General features: G+C 48.4%; 1 protein-coding gene across 8 annotated transcripts in view; it reads right to left on the reverse strand.

The window, feature by feature from the left end:
• Positions 1 to 20,105, reverse strand: part of UBAP2L (ubiquitin associated protein 2 like) — a 41,657-nt gene that overhangs the window by 19,137 nt on the left and 2,415 nt on the right. For 3 of the 8 annotated variants that reach the window (XM_075262026.1, XM_075262021.1, XM_075262019.1), the window contains exons 2-14: positions 15,615 to 15,744; positions 15,453 to 15,530; positions 15,059 to 15,169; positions 14,634 to 14,802; positions 14,456 to 14,551; positions 14,334 to 14,379; positions 14,134 to 14,240; positions 13,894 to 13,953; positions 10,889 to 10,941; positions 10,584 to 10,669; positions 10,336 to 10,507; positions 3,190 to 3,379; positions 2,845 to 3,107 (exon numbers count right to left, since the gene is read on the reverse strand). In XM_075262026.1, the coding sequence (XP_075118127.1) occupies positions 2,845 to 3,107; positions 3,190 to 3,379; positions 10,336 to 10,507; positions 10,584 to 10,669; positions 10,889 to 10,941; positions 13,894 to 13,953; positions 14,134 to 14,240; positions 14,334 to 14,379; positions 14,456 to 14,551; positions 14,634 to 14,802; positions 15,059 to 15,169; positions 15,453 to 15,530; positions 15,615 to 15,704 (1,521 nt within the window). In that variant the 5' untranslated portion in view covers positions 15,705 to 15,744. Of the gene's footprint in view, positions 1 to 2,844; positions 3,108 to 3,189; positions 3,380 to 10,335; positions 10,508 to 10,583; positions 10,670 to 10,888; positions 10,942 to 13,878; positions 13,954 to 14,133; positions 14,241 to 14,333; positions 14,380 to 14,455; positions 14,552 to 14,633; positions 14,803 to 15,058; positions 15,170 to 15,452; positions 15,531 to 15,614; positions 15,745 to 20,105 lie in introns of all 8 variants that reach the window. The other 5 variants (XM_075262025.1, XM_075262020.1, XM_075262023.1 and 2 more) reach the window with 2 other exon arrangements.

Below are 20,105 nucleotides of genomic sequence, written 5' to 3' on the forward strand. Positions count from 1 at the left end.
TAGAGAGAACTATGTAGGTATACATGTATATATGTACAGAGAGGACTATGTAGGTATACATGTATATATGTACAGAGAGGACTATGTAGGTATACATGTATATATGTACAGAGGACTATGTAGGTATACAGGTATATATATTAGAGAGGACTATGTAGGTATACATGTATATATGTACAGAGAGGACTATGTAGGTATACACGTATATATGTACAGAGAGGACTATGTAGGTATACATGTATATATGTACAGAGAGGACTATGTAGGTATACATGTATATATGTACAGAGAGGACTATGTAGGTATACACGTATATATGTACAGAGAGGACTATGTAGGTATACACGTATATATGTACAGAGGACTATGTAGGTATACAGGTATATATATTAGAGAGGACTATGTAGGTATACAGGTATATATGTACAGAGAGGACTATGTAGGTATACATGTATATATGTACAGAGGACTATGTAGGTATACAGGTATATATATTAGAGAGGACTATGTAGGTATACAGGTATATATGTACAGAGAGGACTATGTAGGTATACACGTATATATGTACAGAGAGGACTATGTAGGTATACATGTATATATGTACAGAGAGGACTATGTAGGTATACAGGTATATATATTAGAGAGGACTATGTAGGTATACAGGTATATATGTACAGAGAGGACTATGTAGGTATACATGTATATATGTACAGGGAGGACTATGTAGGTATACAGGTATATATGTACAGAGAGGACTATGTAGGTATACAGGTATATATGTACAGAGAGGACTATGTAGGTATACAGGTATATATGTACAGAGAGGACTATGTAGGTATACAGGTATATATGTACAGAGAGGACTATGTAGGTATACACGTATATATGTACAGAGAGGACTATGTAGGTATACATGTATATATGTACAGAGAGGACTATGTAGGTATACAGGTATATATATTAGAGAGGACTATGTAGGTATACAGGTATATATGTACAGAGAGGACTATGTAGGTATACATGTATATATGTACAGGGAGGACTATGTAGGTATACACGTATATATGTACAGAGAGGACTATGTAGGTATACATGTATATATGTACAGAGAGGACTATGTAGGTATACATGTATATATGTACAGGGAGGACTATGTAGGTATACAGGTATATATGTACAGAGAGGACTATGTAAGTATACAGGTATATATGTACAGAGAGGACTATGTAGGTATACAGGTATATATGTACAGAGAGGACTATGTAGGTATACAGGTATATATGTACAGAGAGGACTATGTAGGTATACATGTATATATGTACAGAGAGGACTATGTAGGTATACACGTATATATGTACAGAGAGGACTATGTAGGTATACACGTATATATGTACAGAGAGGACTATGTAGGTATACAGGTATATATATTAGAGAGGACTATGTAGGTATACATGTATATATGTACAGAGAGGACTATGTAGGTATACATGTATATATGTACAGAGAGGACTATGTAGGTATACATGTATATATGTACAGAGAGGACTATGTAGGTATACACGTATATATGTACAGAGAGGACTATGTAGGTATACACGTATATATGTACAGAGGACTATGTAGGTATACAGGTATATATATTAGAGAGGACTATGTAGGTATACAGGTATATATGTACAGAGAGGACTATGTAGGTATACATGTATATATGTACAGAGGACTATGTAGGTATACAGGTATATATATTAGAGAGGACTATGTAGGTATACAGGTATATATGTACAGAGAGGACTATGTAGGTATACACGTATATATGTACAGAGAGGACTATGTAGGTATACATGTATATATGTACAGAGAGGACTATGTAGGTATACAGGTATATATATTAGAGAGGACTATGTAGGTATACAGGTATATATGTACAGAGAGGACTATGTAGGTATACATGTATATATGTACAGGGAGGACTATGTAGGTATACAGGTATATATGTACAGAGAGGACTATGTAGGTATACAGGTATATATGTACAGAGAGGACTATGTAGGTATACAGGTATATATGTACAGAGAGGACTATGTAGGTATACACGTATATATGTACAGAGAGGACTATGTAGGTATACATGTATATATGTACAGAGAGGACTATGTAGGTATACAGGTATATATATTAGAGAGGACTATGTAGGTATACAGGTATATATGTACAGAGAGGACTATGTAGGTATACATGTATATATGTACAGGGAGGACTATGTAGGTATACACGTATATATGTACAGAGAGGACTATGTAGGTATACATGTATATATGTACAGAGAGGACTATGTAGGTATACATGTATATATGTACAGGGAGGACTATGTAGGTATACAGGTATATATGTACAGAGAGGACTATGTAGGTATACAGGTATATATGTACAGAGAGGACTATGTAGGTATACAGGTATATATGTACAGAGAGGACTATGTAGGTATACACGTATATATGTACAGAGAGGACTATGTAGGTATACAGGTATATATGTACAGAGAGGACTATGTAAGTATACAGGTATATATGTACAGAGAGGACTATGTAGGTATACAGGTATATATGTACAGAGAGGACTATGTAGGTATACAGGTATATATGTACAGAGAGGACTATGTAGGTATACATGTATATATGTACAGAGAGGACTATGTAGGTATACACGTATATATGTACAGAGAGGACTATGTAGGTATACATGTATATATGTACAGGGAGGACTATGTAGGTATACATGTATATATGTATCTACTTATTAGGGGCAGTATACCACAACAGCCGTACACTCTGTAGGGATCGCTACCTTTGATGTCAGGGACGTCTTCTTCTTCTGCACCTTCATCTTATGGTGGGCCGGCTGCGGACTTCCTGACTGGTTTTCGGGTGACACGGGAGACATCTGGGGGGGATGGTTGGTTTTGCCTGTCAGAGGGGAGGACGGGCACACGGGCACAGTAGAAGGGGCGCTGGTGACGGGCGCCTTCTCCTGCAGGTACACGTCCATCATGGTAGAGGCCGGAGAGAAGCTCTGGCGCTTGTTGAAGGGGTCGGTGGAGCTCTTCAGGTCTGTGGAGACAAACACCCCATTATCCCGGCTCACCCTAAAAGAACGACGTGTCCGAAAGATAGAAGAGAGGCGATTTCTTACCAAACTGGCCCAAGGAGGAGGTCTGTGCAGTGGAGGCCAAGTCCCAGGAGGTGTTACTGGAGGAATCTGTATGCTGAGCCGCCAGGTGGGCCAAGGCCTGCGCCGTCTTAAACTGCTCCAGGAACTGAGAGCCGCTGGTCGTACCGCCCTTGGGTTCCCCATCACCAAAGCCCTTACTCAGCATGCTGACCTGCAAGACACGAGGGGGGAGGGTCTGACTACTAGGACTAGTCACATCACAGGGGGAGGGTCTGACTAATAGGACTAGTCACATCACAGGGAGAGTCTGACTACTAGGACTAGTCACATCACAGGGGGAGGGTCTGACTAATAGGACTAGTCACATCACAGGGAGAGTCTGACTACTAGGACTAGTCACACATCACAGGGGGAGGGTCTGACTACTAGGACTAGTCACACATCACAGGGAGAGTCTGACTACTAGGACTAGTCACATCACAGGGGGAGGGTCTGACTACTAGGACTAGTCACATCACAGGGGGAGGGTCTGACTACTAGGACTAGTCACACATCACAGGAGAGGGTCTGACTACTAGGACTAGTCACATCACAGGGGGAGGGTCTGACTACTAGGACTAGTCACACATCACAGGAGAGTGTCTGACTACTAGGACTAGTCACATCACAGGGAGAGTCTGACTACTAGGACTAGTCACACATCACAGGGGGAGGGTCTGACTACTAGGACTAGTCACACATCACAGGGGGAGGGTCTGACTACTAGGACTAGTCACACATCACAGGAGAGGGTCTGACTACTAGGACTAGTCACATCACAGGGGGAGGGTCTGACTACTAGGACTAGTCACACATCACAGGGGGAGGGTCTGACTACTAGGACTAGTCACACATCACAGGGGGAGGGTCTGACTACTAGGACTAGTCACATCACAGGGGGAGGGTCTGACTACTAGGACTAGTCACATCACAGGAGAGGGTCTGACTACTAGGACTAGTCACACATCACAGGGGGAGGGTCTGACTACTAGGACTAGTCACATCACAGGGGGAGGGTCTGACTACTAGGACTAGTCACACATCACAGGGGGAGGGTCTGACTACTAGGACTAGTCACATCACAGGGGGAGGGTCTGACTACTAGGACTAGTCACATCACAGGGGAGGGTCTGACTACTAGGACTAGTCACATCACAGGGGAGGGTCTGACTACTAGGACTAGTCACATCACAGGGGGAGGGTCTGACTACTAGGACTAGTCACATCACAGGGGAGGGTCTGACTACTAGGACTAGTCACACATCACAGGGGGAGGGTCTGACTACTAGGACTAGTCACATCACAGGGGGAGGGTCTGACTACTAGGACTAGTCACACATCACAGGAGGAGGGTCTGACTACTAGGACTAGTCACATCACAGGGGGAGGGTCTGACTACTAGGACTAGTCACACATCACAGGGGAGGGTCTGACTACTAGGACTAGTCACATCACAGGGGAGGGTCTGACTACTAGGACTAGTCACACATCACAGGGGAGGGTCTGACTACTAGGACTAGTCACATCACAGGGGGAGTCTGACTACTAGGACTAGTCACATCACAGGGGAGGGTCTGACTACTAGGACTAGTCACACATCACAGGGGGGAGGGTCTGACTACTAGGACTAGTCACATCACAGGGGGGAGGGTCTGACTACTAGGACTAGTCACACATCACAGGGGGGAGGGTCTGACTACTAGGACTAGTCACATCACAGGGAGGGTCTGACTACTAGGACTAGTCACATCACAGGGGGGGGTCTGACTACTAGGACTAGTCACATCACAGGGGGAGGGTCTGACTACTAGGACTAGTCACACATCACAGGGGAGGGTCTGACTACTAGGACTAGTCACATCACAGGGGGAGGGTCTGACTACTAGGACTAGTCACATCACAGGGGAGGGTCTGACTACTAGGACTAGTCACACATCACAGGGGGAGGGTCTGACTACTAGGACTAGTCACATCACAGGGAGGGTCTGACTACTAGGACTAGTCACATCACAGGAGAGGGTCTGACTACTAGGACTAGTCACATCACAGGGGGAGGGTCTGACTACTAGGACTAGTCACATCACAGGGGAGGGTCTGACTACTAGGACTAGTCACATCACAGGGAGGGTCTGACTACTAGGACTAGTCACATCACAGGGGGGGGTCTGACTACTAGGACTAGTCACATCACAGGGGGAGGGTCTGACTACTAGGACTAGTCACATCACAGGGGGAGGGTCTGACTACTAGGACTAGTCACACATCACAGGGGGAGGGTCTGACTACTAGGACTAGTCACACATCACAGGGGGAGGGTCTGACTACTAGGACTAGTCACACATCACAGGGGGAGGGTCTGACTACTAGGACTAGTCACATCACAGGGGGGGGTCTGACTACTAGGACTAGTCACATCACAGGGGGAGGGTCTGACTACTAGGACTAGTCACATCACAGGGGAGGGTCTGACTACTAGGACTAGTCACATCACAGGGGAGGGTCTGACTACTAGGACTAGTCACATCACAGGGGAGGGTCTGACTACTAGGACTAGTCACACATCACAGGGGAGGGTCTGACTACTAGGACTAGTCACACATCACAGGGGAGGGTCTGACTACTAGGACTAGTCACATCACAGGGGGAGGGTCTGACTACTAGGACTAGTCACATCACAGGAGAGGGTCTGACTACTAGGACTAGTCACACATCACAGGGGGAGGGTCTGACTACTAGGACTAGTCACACATCACAGGGGGAGGGTCTGACTACTAGGACTAGTCACATCACAGGGGAGGGTCTGACTACTAGGACTAGTCACATCACAGGGGGAGGGTCTGACTACTAGGACTAGTCACATCACAGGGGAGGGTCTGACTACTAGGACTAGTCACATCACAGGGGGAGGGTCTGACTACTAGGACTAGTCACATCACAGGGGAGGGTCTGACTACTAGGACTAGTCACATCACAGGGGAGGGTCTGACTACTAGGACTAGTCACATCACAGGGGGAGGGTCTGACTACTAGGACTAGTCACATCACAGGGGAGGGTCTGACTACTAGGACTAGTCACATCACAGGGGGGAGGGTCTGACTACTAGGACTAGTCACATCACAGGGGGAGGGTCTGACTACTAGGACTAGTCACATCACAGGGGAGGGTCTGACTACTAGGACTAGTCACACATCACAGGGGGAGGGTCTGACTACTAGGACTAGTCACATCACAGGGAGGGTCTGACTACTAGGACTAGTCACACATCACAGGGGGAGGGTCTGACTACTAGGACTAGTCACATCACAGGGGGAGGGTCTGACTACTAGGACTAGTCACACATCACAGGGGGAGGGTCTGACTACTAGGACTAGTCACATCACAGGGGGAGGGTCTGACTACTAGGACTAGTCACATCACAGGGGAGGGTCTGACTACTAGGACTAGTCACATCACAGGGAGGGTCTGACTACTAGGACTAGTCACATCACAGGGGGGGGTCTGACTACTAGGACTAGTCACACATCACAGGGGAGGGTCTGACTACTAGGACTAGTCACATCACAGGGGAGGGTCTGACTACTAGGACTAGTCACATCACAGGGGGAGGGTCTGACTACTAGGACTAGTCACATCACAGGGGAGGGTCTGACTACTAGGACTAGTCACATCACAGGGGAGGGTCTGACTACTAGGACTAGTCACATCACAGGGGGAGGGTCTGACTACTAGGACTAGTCACATCACAGGGGAGGGTCTGACTACTAGGACTAGTCACACATCACAGGGGGGAGGGTCTGACTACTAGGACTAGTCACACATCACAGGGGGGAGGGTCTGACTACTAGGACTAGTCACATCACAGGGGGGAGGGTCTGACTACTAGGACTAGTCACATCACAGGGGGGGGGTCTGACTACTAGGACTAGTCACATCACAGGGGGGAGGGTCTGACTACTAGGACTAGTCACACATCACAGGGGGAAGGTCTGACTACTAGGACTAGTCACACATCACAGGGGGAGGGTCTGACTACTAGGACTAGTCACACATCACAGGGGGGAGGGTCTGACTACTAGGACTAGTCACATCACAGGGGGAGGGTCTGACTACTAGGACTAGTCACATCACAGGGGAGGGTCTGACTACTAGGACTAGTCACATCACAGGGGAGGGTCTGACTACTAGGACTAGTCACATCACAGGGGGAGTCTGACTACTAGGACTAGTCACACATCACAGGGGGGAGGGTCTGACTACTAGGACTAGTCACATCACAGGGGGGGGGTCTGACTACTAGGACTAGTCACATCACAGGGGAGGGTCTGACTACTAGGACTAGTCACACATCACAGGGGGGAGGGTCTGACTACTAGGACTAGTCACATCACAGGGGGGGGGTCTGACTACTAGGACTAGTCACATCACAGGGGGGAGGGTCTGACTACTAGGACTAGTCACATCACAGGGAGGGTCTGACTACTAGGACTAGTCACACATCACAGGGGGGAGAGTCTGACTACTAGGACTAGTCACATCACAGGGAGGGTCTGACTACTAGGACTAGTCACATCACAGGGGAGGGTCTGACTACTAGGACTAGTCACACATCACAGGGGGGAGGGTCTGACTACTAGGACTAGTCACATCACAGGGGGGGGGTCTGACTACTAGGACTAGTCACATCACAGGGGGGAGGGTCTGACTACTAGGACTAGTCACATCACAGGGAGGGTCTGACTACTAGGACTAGTCACACATCACAGGGGGAGGGTCTGACTACTAGGACTAGTCACACATCACAGGGGGGGGGTCTGACTACTAGGACTAGTCACACATCACAGGGGGGAGAGTCTGACTACTAGGACTAGTCACATCACAGGGAGGGTCTGACTACTAGGACTAGTCACATCACAGGGGGAGGGTCTGACTACTAGGACTAGTCACACATCACAGGGGGGAGGGTCTGACTACTAGGACTAGTCACACATCACAGGGGAGGGTCTGACTACTAGGACTAGTCACATCACAGGGGAGGGTCTGACTACTAGGACTAGTCACACATGTAGGAACCATCATGGCTGACACTGTAGTGACCGCACCTTCCATCACCCAGGCGGGCGGCTGACAGGTGGTGCGGGCACACTTACTATTGCATGCACTGTCCCCCCTTTATGGCCACGAGGACAGCCAAAAAGAGTCTACTGGCACGCTGCAAAACGCTGCACTGCCGGGAGCGCGGCCTTACATTACCGGCAGCCGGAGCCATGGAAACAATGAGCAGCGCTCCGTCTCCTTGGCCGCAGGTCTTGTTAACGACAAGTATTCAGCGAAACCTGCAGCAACTACTTACTATATTTATACACCGAGACCTGTAGTCACATCCAGAGCTGCACCCACAGGATCCTCTGCTCTAGTCACATCCAGAGCTGCACCCACAGGATCCTCTGCTCTAGTCACATCCAGAGCTGCACCCACAGGATCCTCTGCTCTAGTCACATCCAGAGCTGCACCCACAGGATCCTCTGCTCTAGTCACATCCAAAGCTGCACCCACAGGATCCTCTGCTCTAGTCACATCCAAAGCTGCACCCACAGGAACCTCTGCTCTAGTCACATCCAAAGCTGCACCCACAGGATCCTCTGTTCTAGTCACATCCAGAGCTGCACCCACAGGATCCTCTGTTCTAGTCACATCCAGAGCTGCACCCACAGGATCCTCTGCTCTAGTCACATCCAGAGCTGCACCCACAGGATCCTCTGCTCTAGTCACATCCAAAGCTGCACCCACAGGATCCTCTGTTCTAGTCACATCCAGAGCTGCACCCACAGGATCCTCTGTTCTAGTCACATCCAGAGCTGCACCCACAGGATCTTCTGCTCTAGTCACATCCAGAGCTGCACCCACAGGATCCTCTACTCTAGTCACATCCAGAGCTGCACCCACAGGATCCTCTGCTCTAGTCACATCCAGAGCTGCACCCACAGGATCCTCTGCTCTAGTCACATCCAGAGCTGCACCCACAGGATCCTCTGCTCTAGTCACATCCAAAGCTGCACCCACAGGAACCTCTGCTCTAGTCACATCCAGAGCTGCACCCACAGGATCCTCTGCTCTAGTCACATCCAGAGCTGCACCCACAGGATCTTCTGCTCTAGTCACATCCAAAGCTGCACCCACAGGAACCTCTGCTCTAGTCACATCCAGAGCTGCACCCACAGGATCCTCTGCTCTAGTCACATCCAGAGCTGCACCCACAGGATCCTCTGCTCTAGTCACATCCAGAGCTGCACCCACAGGATCCTCTGCTCTAGTCACATCCAGAGCTGCACCCACAGGATCTTCTGCTCTAGTCACATCCAGAGCTGCACCCACAGGATCCTCTGTTCTAGTCACATCCAGAGCTGCACCCACAGGATCTTCTGCTCTAGTCACATCCAGAGCTGCACCCACAGGATCCTCTACTCTAGTCACATCCAGAGCGGCACCCACGGGATCTTCTGCTCTAGTCACATCCACAACTGCCAGAGAAGCTCTTAAAGGGGTTCCCCAGGGAGTCTACAAACCCAGGGGATTGGGGCTGGTTCTGACCCAGAGTCACATGATCAGAACCGGCTCTACCACTAACCCTTAGGACAGATCATCACTCTCTATACCCAAGATACCAAATCCTTTAAACTCCAGACACATCCAAAGCTGCACTTACAGGCTCGTAAGCTGCAGTCACATCCAGAGCTGCACCAATAGGATCTTAAAGGGTTTTAGGGCTGTAGATATTGGTGACTAGCTCCTGGTACCAGATGTCGGACCACACCGATCTGATACTCACCACTTCTCCTAAGTTCTGGTCATCAATATCTAATTTCAGGAAAATCCCCTTAAGCTTCAGACACATCCAGAGCTGCATCAAGAGGATCTCAAAGGGATTTCTGGGCTTTAGATATTGATGAGCCCCTTTAATCGCAGGTCACATCCAGAGCTGCATTCTTCTGGGAGATTGATGGACGCTCAGTGCTGACTGAGACTTGTAACCGCAGCTCTGGATGTGACTAGAGCACTACACACTATTACATGCCATGCTGGCTGCTGATCTTGTCGCTGACAATCCGGAGGTCTCATGGTGGACTTACCATGCTGTGGTGAGCGAAGGAGCTGCCGGGGGCGGCCGGTGACAGCGAGCTCTGCTTGGAGTTACTGAAGACGAGGGGCTGAGACAGGGGGGGGTTCTGTGCGGACTCCAGGTTGGAGGACTCGTTCTCGAGGGAGGAAGGACTCTTCCCCAGCAAGACTGCCAGGTCAATCCTGCGGAGAGCAAAGAGTTAAGGCTTTGTCTTACAAGAAGGACCCTCTGCGCCTCCTCCTGGCACCGGGCACTCACCTCTGTCCCGCAGTGATTGTCACATTCTCAGAGGCGAGGGGCACAGAAGACACGCTGGACGCCGTGAAGATCTTGGTTTCAGAAAGCTGGAAACACAAAAGCCATTGCATTACTGACCTTGGTAGTGGAAAGAGTCAGCAAGCTGGTTGTCACCCCCACACTGACACATCAGATGACTGTAAAGAGAACACATCCCAAACACTGTGCAGGCACTGAATGTGCAGGGAATGCTGGGAGATCTCAGCTCTGGAGCTGCAGAATTATGAGCGCAGCTCTGAAGTGAATGGCTGCAGCTGTATACGTACATCCTCGTTCCAGTCCTCTGTCCCCCACTCTTCTGTGGCCGTCCTCCAGGCACCTGGTAACCAAACATAGAGAACAGAGAGGATTACACGGAGCCCCCGACCCCTCGTCTGTAGCAGGTGCAGTATGTGACCGCCACACTGCGCCCCACAACATAGCGCCTGCACCTCAAAAACATTAATAGACCAATCCCGGGTGACACCGCACCAGGCCAAGACGACGGCAACACCGGCCTCTGCTGCAGGGAAGGAAGCTCCGAACTGTAAGCAGCGATTGTCGCACCGCGTCATGCTCCAGTCACACACAAAGCTGCACTGAAAAGTCTGCTGGCTCCAGGTGTACAGACCCTCCACTACTGTCACTCCCTGCTGGACTCGAGTCTGAACAAATTACCTTTTCTGTACACAACTTCCCTTCTGTCACTCCCTGCTGGTTCAATGGCCGTACACAACCCCTCTTCTCCCTTCTGTCACTCCCTGCTAGTTCAGTGGCCGTACCCAACGCCTCTTCTCCCTTCTGTCACTCCCTGCTAGTTCAGTGGCCGTACCCAACGCCTCTTCTCCCTTCTGTCACTCCCTGCTGGTTCAATGGCCATACACAATCCCTCTTCTCCCTTCTGTCACTCCCTGCTGGTTCAGTGTCTGTACACAACCCCTCTTCTCCCTTCTGTCACTCCCTGCTAGTTCAGTGGCCGTACCCAACGCCTCTTCTCCCTTCTGTCACTCCCTGCTGGTTCAATGGCCATACACAATCCCTCTTCTCCCTTCTGTCACTCCCTGCTGGTTCAGTGTCTCTACACAATCCCTCTTCTCCCTTCGGTCACTCCCTGCTGGTTCAGTGGCCGTACACAACCCCTCTTCTCCCTTCTGTCACTCCCTGCTTGTTCAGTGGCCGTACACAACCCCTCATCTCCCTTCAGTTACTCCCTGCTGGTTCAGTGGCCGTACACAACCCCTCTTCTCCCTTCGGTCACTCCCTGCTGGTTCAGTGTCTCTACACAATCCCTCTTCTCCCTACTGTCACTCCCTGCTGGTTCAGTGTCTGTACACAACCCCTCTTCTCCCTTCGGTCACTCCCTGCTGGTTCAGTGTCTGTACACAATCCCTCTTCTCCCTTCTGTCACTCCCTGCTGGTTCAGTGTCTGTACACAACCCCTCATCTCCCTTCAGTTACTCCCTGCTGGTTCAGTGGCCGTACACAACCCCTCTTCTCCCTTCTGTCACTCCCTGCTGGTTCAGTGTCTCTACACAATCCCTCTTCTCCCTTCGGTCACTCCCTGCTGGTTCAGTGGCCGTACACAACCCCTCTTCTCCCTTCTGTCACTCCCTGCTAGTTCAGTGGCCGTACACAACCCCTCTTCTCCCTTCTGTCACTCCCTGCTAGTTCAGTGGCCGTACACAACCCCTCTGCTCCCTTCTGTCACTCCCTGCTGGTTCAGTGGCCGTACACAATCCCTCTTCTCCCTTCTGTCACTCCCTGCTGGTTCACTGGCCATACACAACCCCTCTTCTCCCTTCTGTCACTCCCTGCTGGTTCAGTAGCCGTACCCAACGCCTCTTCTCCCTTCTGTCACTCCCTGCTGGTTCAGTAGCCGTACCCAACGCCTCTTCTCCCTTCTGTCACTCCCTACTGGTTCACTGGCCATACACAACCCCTCTTCTCCCTTCTGTCACTCCCTACTGGTTCAGTGTCTCTACACAACCCCTCTTCTCCCTTCGGTCACTCCCTGCTGGTTCACTGGCCATACACAACCCCTCTTCTCCCTTCTGTCACTCCCTGCTGGTTCACTGGCCATACACAACCCCTCTTCTCCCTTCTGTCACTCCCTACTGGTTCACTGGCCATACACAACCCCTCTTCTCCCTTCTGTCACTCCCTGCTGGTTCAGTGTCTCTACACAACCCCTCTTCTCCCTTCGGTCACTCCCTGCTGGTTCACTGGCCATACACAACCCCTCTTCTCCCTTCTGTCACTCCCTGCTGGTTCAGTGTCTCTACACAATCCCTCTTCTCCCTTCTGTTAATCCCTGCTAGTTCAGTAGCCGTACCCAACCCCTCTTCTCCATTCTGTCACTCCCTGCTGGTTCAGTAGCCGTACCCAACGCCTCTTCTCCCTTCTGTCACTCCCTGCTGGTTCAGTAGCCGTACCCAACCCCTCTTCTCCCTTCTGTCACTCCCTGCTGGTTCAGTGTCTATACACAACCAGTCGTCTTGCTTCTTTCACCCCCTGCTGGTTTAGATTCTGTATCTAGAGAATCTTAGCCTCTCTACCATGCCCCCACCAGTTCAGAGCCGGTACATAATGTCACCTATACTGTATCCCTGCTGGACCGCTATCTGTACAAGCTACATGACACAGGATATCCTGCAGAACTGTGAATGCAGCTTTGATAATGGTTGGAGCATAGGCATAATGGTGTCCTGCAGAAAACTACCAAAATCATCACATGAACAAGAAAAACTGCAGACTTCATCCTTGATGTCACAGAGTGAGTGAGGAAATCCCATCTACGGATGTACACAGAGCGCGGTCACTGTGCACTACGAGATCTGACCGTCACTGGACAGAGGACATGCCACGGCGTTTAGATACGGGTAGGTGGACAGTTATATTTACCCTCATGGCCATATAGTGAAGGAGTATATAGCTGTCCATACCTACAGGGGCCCTACATAATAGGAGCCCCATTACCAACAGATCAGACATTTGTCCATTGCATCCCATCCTTCTGGCAAATCCTATACAACCCCCCCCCCCCCCCCCCCCGATCTTGCTAGCGAACTACAAGTCCCAGAATCAGCAGCACAGTGCACACACAGAGTCAGGGCAGACCCCAGCGACTGTTACCCGCAGTGCCGGGGGCCTCCCGTATCATTATAGGACATGCTCTCCGCCCCCGGCCCGGCCCCGTGCAGGGAGGGACAGGTTAGGAGAGAGGTAAGAACACACGACAATCAGAAATGAAGAGGTTAACAGGGGCAGTAAAGTGCACCTGGATGTGTCATACCAGGAGCAGTGGAAAATTTTCGGGGATAATCTGAGCCCTCACCCCCAATGTAATCAAGTCCTGAAACAAAAAGGGAACAAAAACAAAAGAGACAAATCAGATTGAGCGCAAGTGCAGGCCGTCCCCCGAAACTGCTCACTCACCCTCCCCCGCACCCCAGAACCCGGTACTGTAGTGTGTGCTGCAGGCACGGCGGGCGAGAGGTGACCCCACGGGGAGCGGAAGGGGCAAAGCACCTACTTGTTCCATCGTCCGGCTCAAAGTTTGCGCTGTTATTCCAAGTGCTGCTGTTTCCATAGTTCTCTTCGGTGTTGGAAGGTTCGGCGTAGTCCGCGGGGTTAAAGGTTCTGGAAGAGAGAGGTCAGGTCACTAAACAGACTCCACCCCCCACGTCATATACTGCATATCCCCCAGCAGGGGGCAGTACAGAGCACACATACCCCATGCCCTGCGCTGAGAAGCGGCCGCCTCTTCTTCCAGATCCGCCTAGTGATAGATAATCATTATTAGAGTCTGGCCAGGTCGCTATCGAACCGCGGTCACAAGGTACACGCCCACTCACCTCTGCCCCGCCCACGTCCTCGGCGCCCCCTCTCTGTGCCTCTACCAGAAGACCCACCGGATTTTCCACCTTCCAAACCGTTTTCTTGTGCCCGGACTGCAAGAACGAAACAAACCACATGTAGCGGCGACAGATATCACGTATGGCGGACAGCATAGGGCAGACACGCGCCACTTACACTCCCTGCCGCGGCTCCCGCCTCGTCCTCTGCGGGGCGCTCCACCACGCCTGCGGCTGAAGTCCCTTTCTCTGTCTCTGTTCTCTCGTGTCTCCTCAGTCTGTTCTGCCTGTCCTGTCTCCTTCTGTCCGGACACTCCTTTCTTCTTGCCCACCATCTCCCAGGAATGCTGCAGGGAGAATAAAATACCAAACATGAAGTGGACACTGACACACAGGACTCACTTATAACTTCTATACTGTGCTGTCCCTCTGCTATTCCCTCCTGGAGCGATGGATGTTTTCAGAGGAATACTGTAAGCTCCATTTGGACACTGTCAAGATATTCACAAATTTCCAGTAGGAATAACAGAGGAACAGCCCAGATTATGTGCCTATTAGGCCACTGTATAGGTGCGTTTCCAGGTCACAGTAGGGGGCGCTCACCGTGTCCGGGTTCCCTTCCAGCAGGACGTTGATGGCTCTGTTCAGGTCACCATTGCAGTCGTGCAGTGCAATCACACACTCATCCTGGTTCTTCCCTGTGATGTCAATCAGCTGATGGGAAAGAAAGAGACAGATGGGTGAAGGGCGCCGCTCTGCAGGAGGAGGAGAGCACTACACCAGCTCTGCACCCCCTTCCTCAATACTTCACACCCCTGAAGCTTTGCTACAACACATCAAACTCTCTGCTAAACCATCCAGAGACACTGGACCTGCACTGACACACTGTAACAAGTCACCAGCATACAGATTTCTGCTGCTCAGAGACTGATACATTGTAACGAGCCCTCCAGCACGGTCCGGATTCTCGTAGTGACATCCCCACTAAGGTTCTCACCTGTTTCACTTCTTCTTCAAAGTCTGCGTCATTCTGGTCTGAGATCATCTGTGCCAGCCGGATCTGCTCAGCGGTGGCCTAGTGAGGAAGAAAAGACAAGTGTCAGCAGAAGACGTCACCGGGGAGCGGCCGCTGCAGGACACCCCGGGACACTGACAGTACCTGAGGCCTCTGCTTGTGCTGCGTCTGATTCTGTGTCTGTGTCTGTTCCCAGTTACCCCGGGTGCGGTTTGTGGCCACCGAGGTCATCATATACAGTATATACAAATAACAGTATTTACAAGTTACAGCTCTGCAAGAGAGGACAGGAGAGGGTTAATGAGATCACTGACACACTGTAACAGACATCATATTCACTCTGTTGCATCCTGTATTATACTCCAGAGCTGCGCTCACTATTCTGCTGGTACAGTCACTGTGTACATACATTACATTACTTATCCTGTATTATACTCCAGAGCTGCGCTCACTATTCTGCTGGTACAGTCACTGTGTACATACATTACATTACTTATCCTGTATTATACTCCAGAGCTGTGCTCACTATTCTGCTGGTACAGTCACTGTGTACATACATTACATTACTTATCCTGTATTATACTCCAGAGCTGCACTCACTATTCTGCTGATACAGTCACTGTGTACATACATTACATTACTTATCCTGTATTATACTCCAGAGCTGCGCTCACTATTCTGCTGGTGCAGTTACTGTGTACATACATTACATTACTTATCCTGTATTATACTATAGAGCTGCACTCACTATTCTGCTGGTGCAGTCACTGTGTACATACATTACATTACTTATCCTGTATTATACTCCAGAGCTGCGCTCACTATTCTGCTGGTGCAGTCACTGTGTACATACATTACATTACTTATCCTGTATTATACTCCAGAGCTGCGCTCACTATTCTGCTGGTACAGTCACTGTGTACGTACATTACATTACTTATCCTGTATTATACTCCAGAGCTACGCTCACTATTCTGCTGGTACAGTCACTGTGTACATACATTACATTACTTATCCTGTATTATACTCCAGAGCTGCGCTCACTATTCTGCTGGTACAGTCACTGTGTACATACATTACATTACTTATCCTGTATTATACTCCAGAGCTGTGCTCACTATTCTGCTGGTACAGTCACTGTGTACATACATTACATTACTTATCCTGTATTATACTCCAGAGCTGCACTCACTATTCTGCTGATACAGTCACTGTGTACATACATTACATTACTTATCCTGTATTATACTCCAGAGCTGCGCTCACTATTCTGCTGGTGCAGTTACTGTGTACATACATTACATTACTTATCCTGTATTATACTATAGAGCTGCACTCACTATTCTGCTGGTGCAGTCACTGTGTACATACATTACATTACTTATCCTGTATTATACTCCAGAGCTGCGCTCACTATTCTGCTGGTACAGTCACTGTGTACATACATTACATTACTTATCCTGTATTATACTCCAGAGCTGCGCTCACTATTCTGCTGGTACAGTCACTGTGTACATACATTACATTACTTATCCTGTATTATACTCCAGAGCTGCGCTCACTATTCTGCTGGTACAGTCACTGTGTACATACATTACATTACTTATCCTGTATTATACTCCAGAGCTGCGCTCGCTATTCTGCTGGTGCAGTCACTGTGTACATACATTACTTATCCTGTATTATACTCCAGAGCTGCGCTCACTATTCTGCTGATACAGTCACTGTGTACATACATTACATTACTTATCCTGTACCAGCAGAATAGTGAGCGCAGCTCTGGAGTATAATACAGGATAAGTAATGTAATGTATGTACACAGTGACTGTACCAGCAGAATAGTGAGCGCAGCTCTGGAGTATAATACAGGATAAGTAATGTAATGTATGTACACAGTGACTGCACCAGCAGAATAGTGAGCGCAGCTCTGGAGTATAATACAGGATAAGTAATGTAATGTATGTACACAGTGACTGCACCAGCAGAATAGTGAGCACAGCTCTGGAGTATAATACAGGATAAGTAATGTAATGTATGTACACAGTGACTGCACCAGCAGAATAGTGAGCGCAGCTCTGGAGTATAATACAGGATAAGTAATGTAATGTATGTACACAGTGACTGCACCAGCAGAATAGTGAGCACAGCTCTGGAGTATAATACAGGATAAGTAATGTAATGTATGTACACAGTGACTGCACCAGCAGAATAGTGAGCGCAGCTCTGGAGTATAATACAGGATATGTAATGTATGTACACAGTGACTGCACCAGCAGAATAGTGAGCGCAGCTCTGGTGTATAATACAGGATAAGTAATGTAATGTATGTACACAGTGACTGCACCAGCAGAATAGTGAGCGCAGCTCTGGGGTATAATACAGGATAAGTAATGTAATGTATGTACACAGTGACTGCACCAGCAGAATAGTGAGCGCAGCTCTGGAGTATAATACAGGATAAGTAATGTAATCTATGTACACAGTGACTGCACCAGCAGAATAGTGAGCGCAGCTCTGGGGTATAATACAGGATAAGTAATGTAATGTATGTACTCAGAGACTGTACCAGCAGAATAGTGAGCGCAGCTCTGGAGTATAATACAGGATAAGTAATATAATGTATGTACACAGTGACTGTACCAGCAGAATAGTGAGCACAGCTCTGGAGTATAATACAGGATAAGTAATGTAATGTATGTACACAGTGACTGTACCAGCAGAATAGTGAGCGCAGCTCTGGAGTATAATACAGGATAAGTAATGTAATGTATGTACACAGTGACTGTACCAGCAGAATAGTGAGCGCAGCTCTGGAGTATAATACAGGATAAGTAATGTAATGTATGTACTCAGAGACTGTACCAGCAGAATAGTGAGCGCAGCTCTGGAGTATAATACAGGATAAGTAATGTAATGTATGTACACAGTGACTGTACCAGCAGAATAGTGAGCGCAGCTCTGGAGTATAATACAGGATAAGTAATGTAATGTATGTACACAGTGACTGCACCAGCAGAATAGTGAGCGCAGCTCTGGAGTATAATACAGGATAAGTAATATAATGTATGTACACAGTGACTGTACCAGCAGAATAGTGAGCGCAGCTCTGGAGTATAATACAGGATAAGTAATGTAATGTATGTACACAGTGACTGCACCAGCAGAATAGTGAGCGCAGCTCTGGAGTATAATACAGGATAAGTAATATAATGTATGTACACAGTGACTGTACCAGCAGAATAGTGAGCGCAGCTCTGGAGTATAATACAGGATAAGTAATGTAATGTATGTACACAGTGACTGCACCAGCAGAATAGTGAGCGCAGCTCTGGAGTATAATACAGGATAAGTAATATAATGTATGTACACAGTGACAGTTATTAAAGGTTATAGCCCCACCCCTGACGACACCATACAAAATAAAAATTACCGTAACAGCAAGGGAAAACTATTTTATAAAGTTTTTCAGTGACACTTTGTGTTATTAAATAAAAAAATAAATTGAAAACCAGACACAATTTCCCTCCTATTATGTTTATATTTTCCCGGATGTAAAAAAAAAAATTAAAACACATTCGAAAATATAAACAACATAAAAATAAAGCCCTAGGTGTCCCCGAAAAAAGACGCAAAAATTAGTTGACTTGAGACATACGGGAAAAATGTTACAGCCCTCAAAACCGCACCTACAAAATAAACCTAAAATGTGTGAAGAATATACACCGCACCGTATATATTTTTTATTTTTTTTTTTTACCAAGGAGTAGTAATATTAAAGGGATTCTAATATTAAAAACTTTATTTGTTTTTGACACGTAGGAATAGCCTTAAGAAAGCCTATTCTTCTCCACGCCGCTGTTGGGTTAAAATTCAGTTTTCCTTCAGTATGCAAATGCGTTCTCTCGCAGAACTACGGGCATCTCCAATGCTGCGAGAGAACTCTCCAGCGCTGCCTCCATCTTCTTCAAAAACGGCCTCTTCACGCGTCTTCTTCCGGCGCAGGTGGTGAAACTTCTAGGCCTCGGGCTGTGTAAGTAGCCATTTTCTTGTGGCCGCGGGCATGCACAGTCGGCTCTGCCCGAGGCCTACAAGTTTCACCACCTGCGCCGGAAGACACGTGAAGAGGCCGTTCCTGAAGAAGATGGAGGCTGTGCTGGAGGGTTCTCTCGCAGCATTGCAGATGCCCCCAGTGCTGTGAGAGAACTCATTTGCATACTAAAGGAAAACGGGATTTTAACCGAACGGCGGCGCGGAGAAGACATCTAAATATTAGAGATGAGCAAACTTTGCCAGCGGCCGGCCGGCGTCACAGGTGCTTCCATTCATTTCTATGGGTGCGTGCTGTTCGGCTGATCCGAACAGTGTTTGCTCATCTCTACTAAAGATGAATAGACTTTCTTAAGGCTATTCCAACGTGTCAATGACAATTAAGTTTTTAATAGTAGAATCCCTTTAAGAGGCCGCTATTTATCTGCTATTTTGGGCCTGAAATTTATCCACAGGATAGGTGCGCAGTATGTGCTCTGACAGGTTGGCTGTTCTATAACCCTCCGGGTGCTCCTAAAGGTCGGCGGGGCAGCCCCCTCTATACAATTAAAGGGGTTGTCAAGGAGAAAATATTTTTTTTTTTTAATT

Source organism: Leptodactylus fuscus, unplaced genomic scaffold (genome assembly GCF_031893055.1).
Source record: "Leptodactylus fuscus isolate aLepFus1 unplaced genomic scaffold, aLepFus1.hap2 HAP2_SCAFFOLD_80, whole genome shotgun sequence".
Classification (NCBI taxonomy): Eukaryota; Metazoa; Chordata; class Amphibia; order Anura; family Leptodactylidae; genus Leptodactylus; species Leptodactylus fuscus.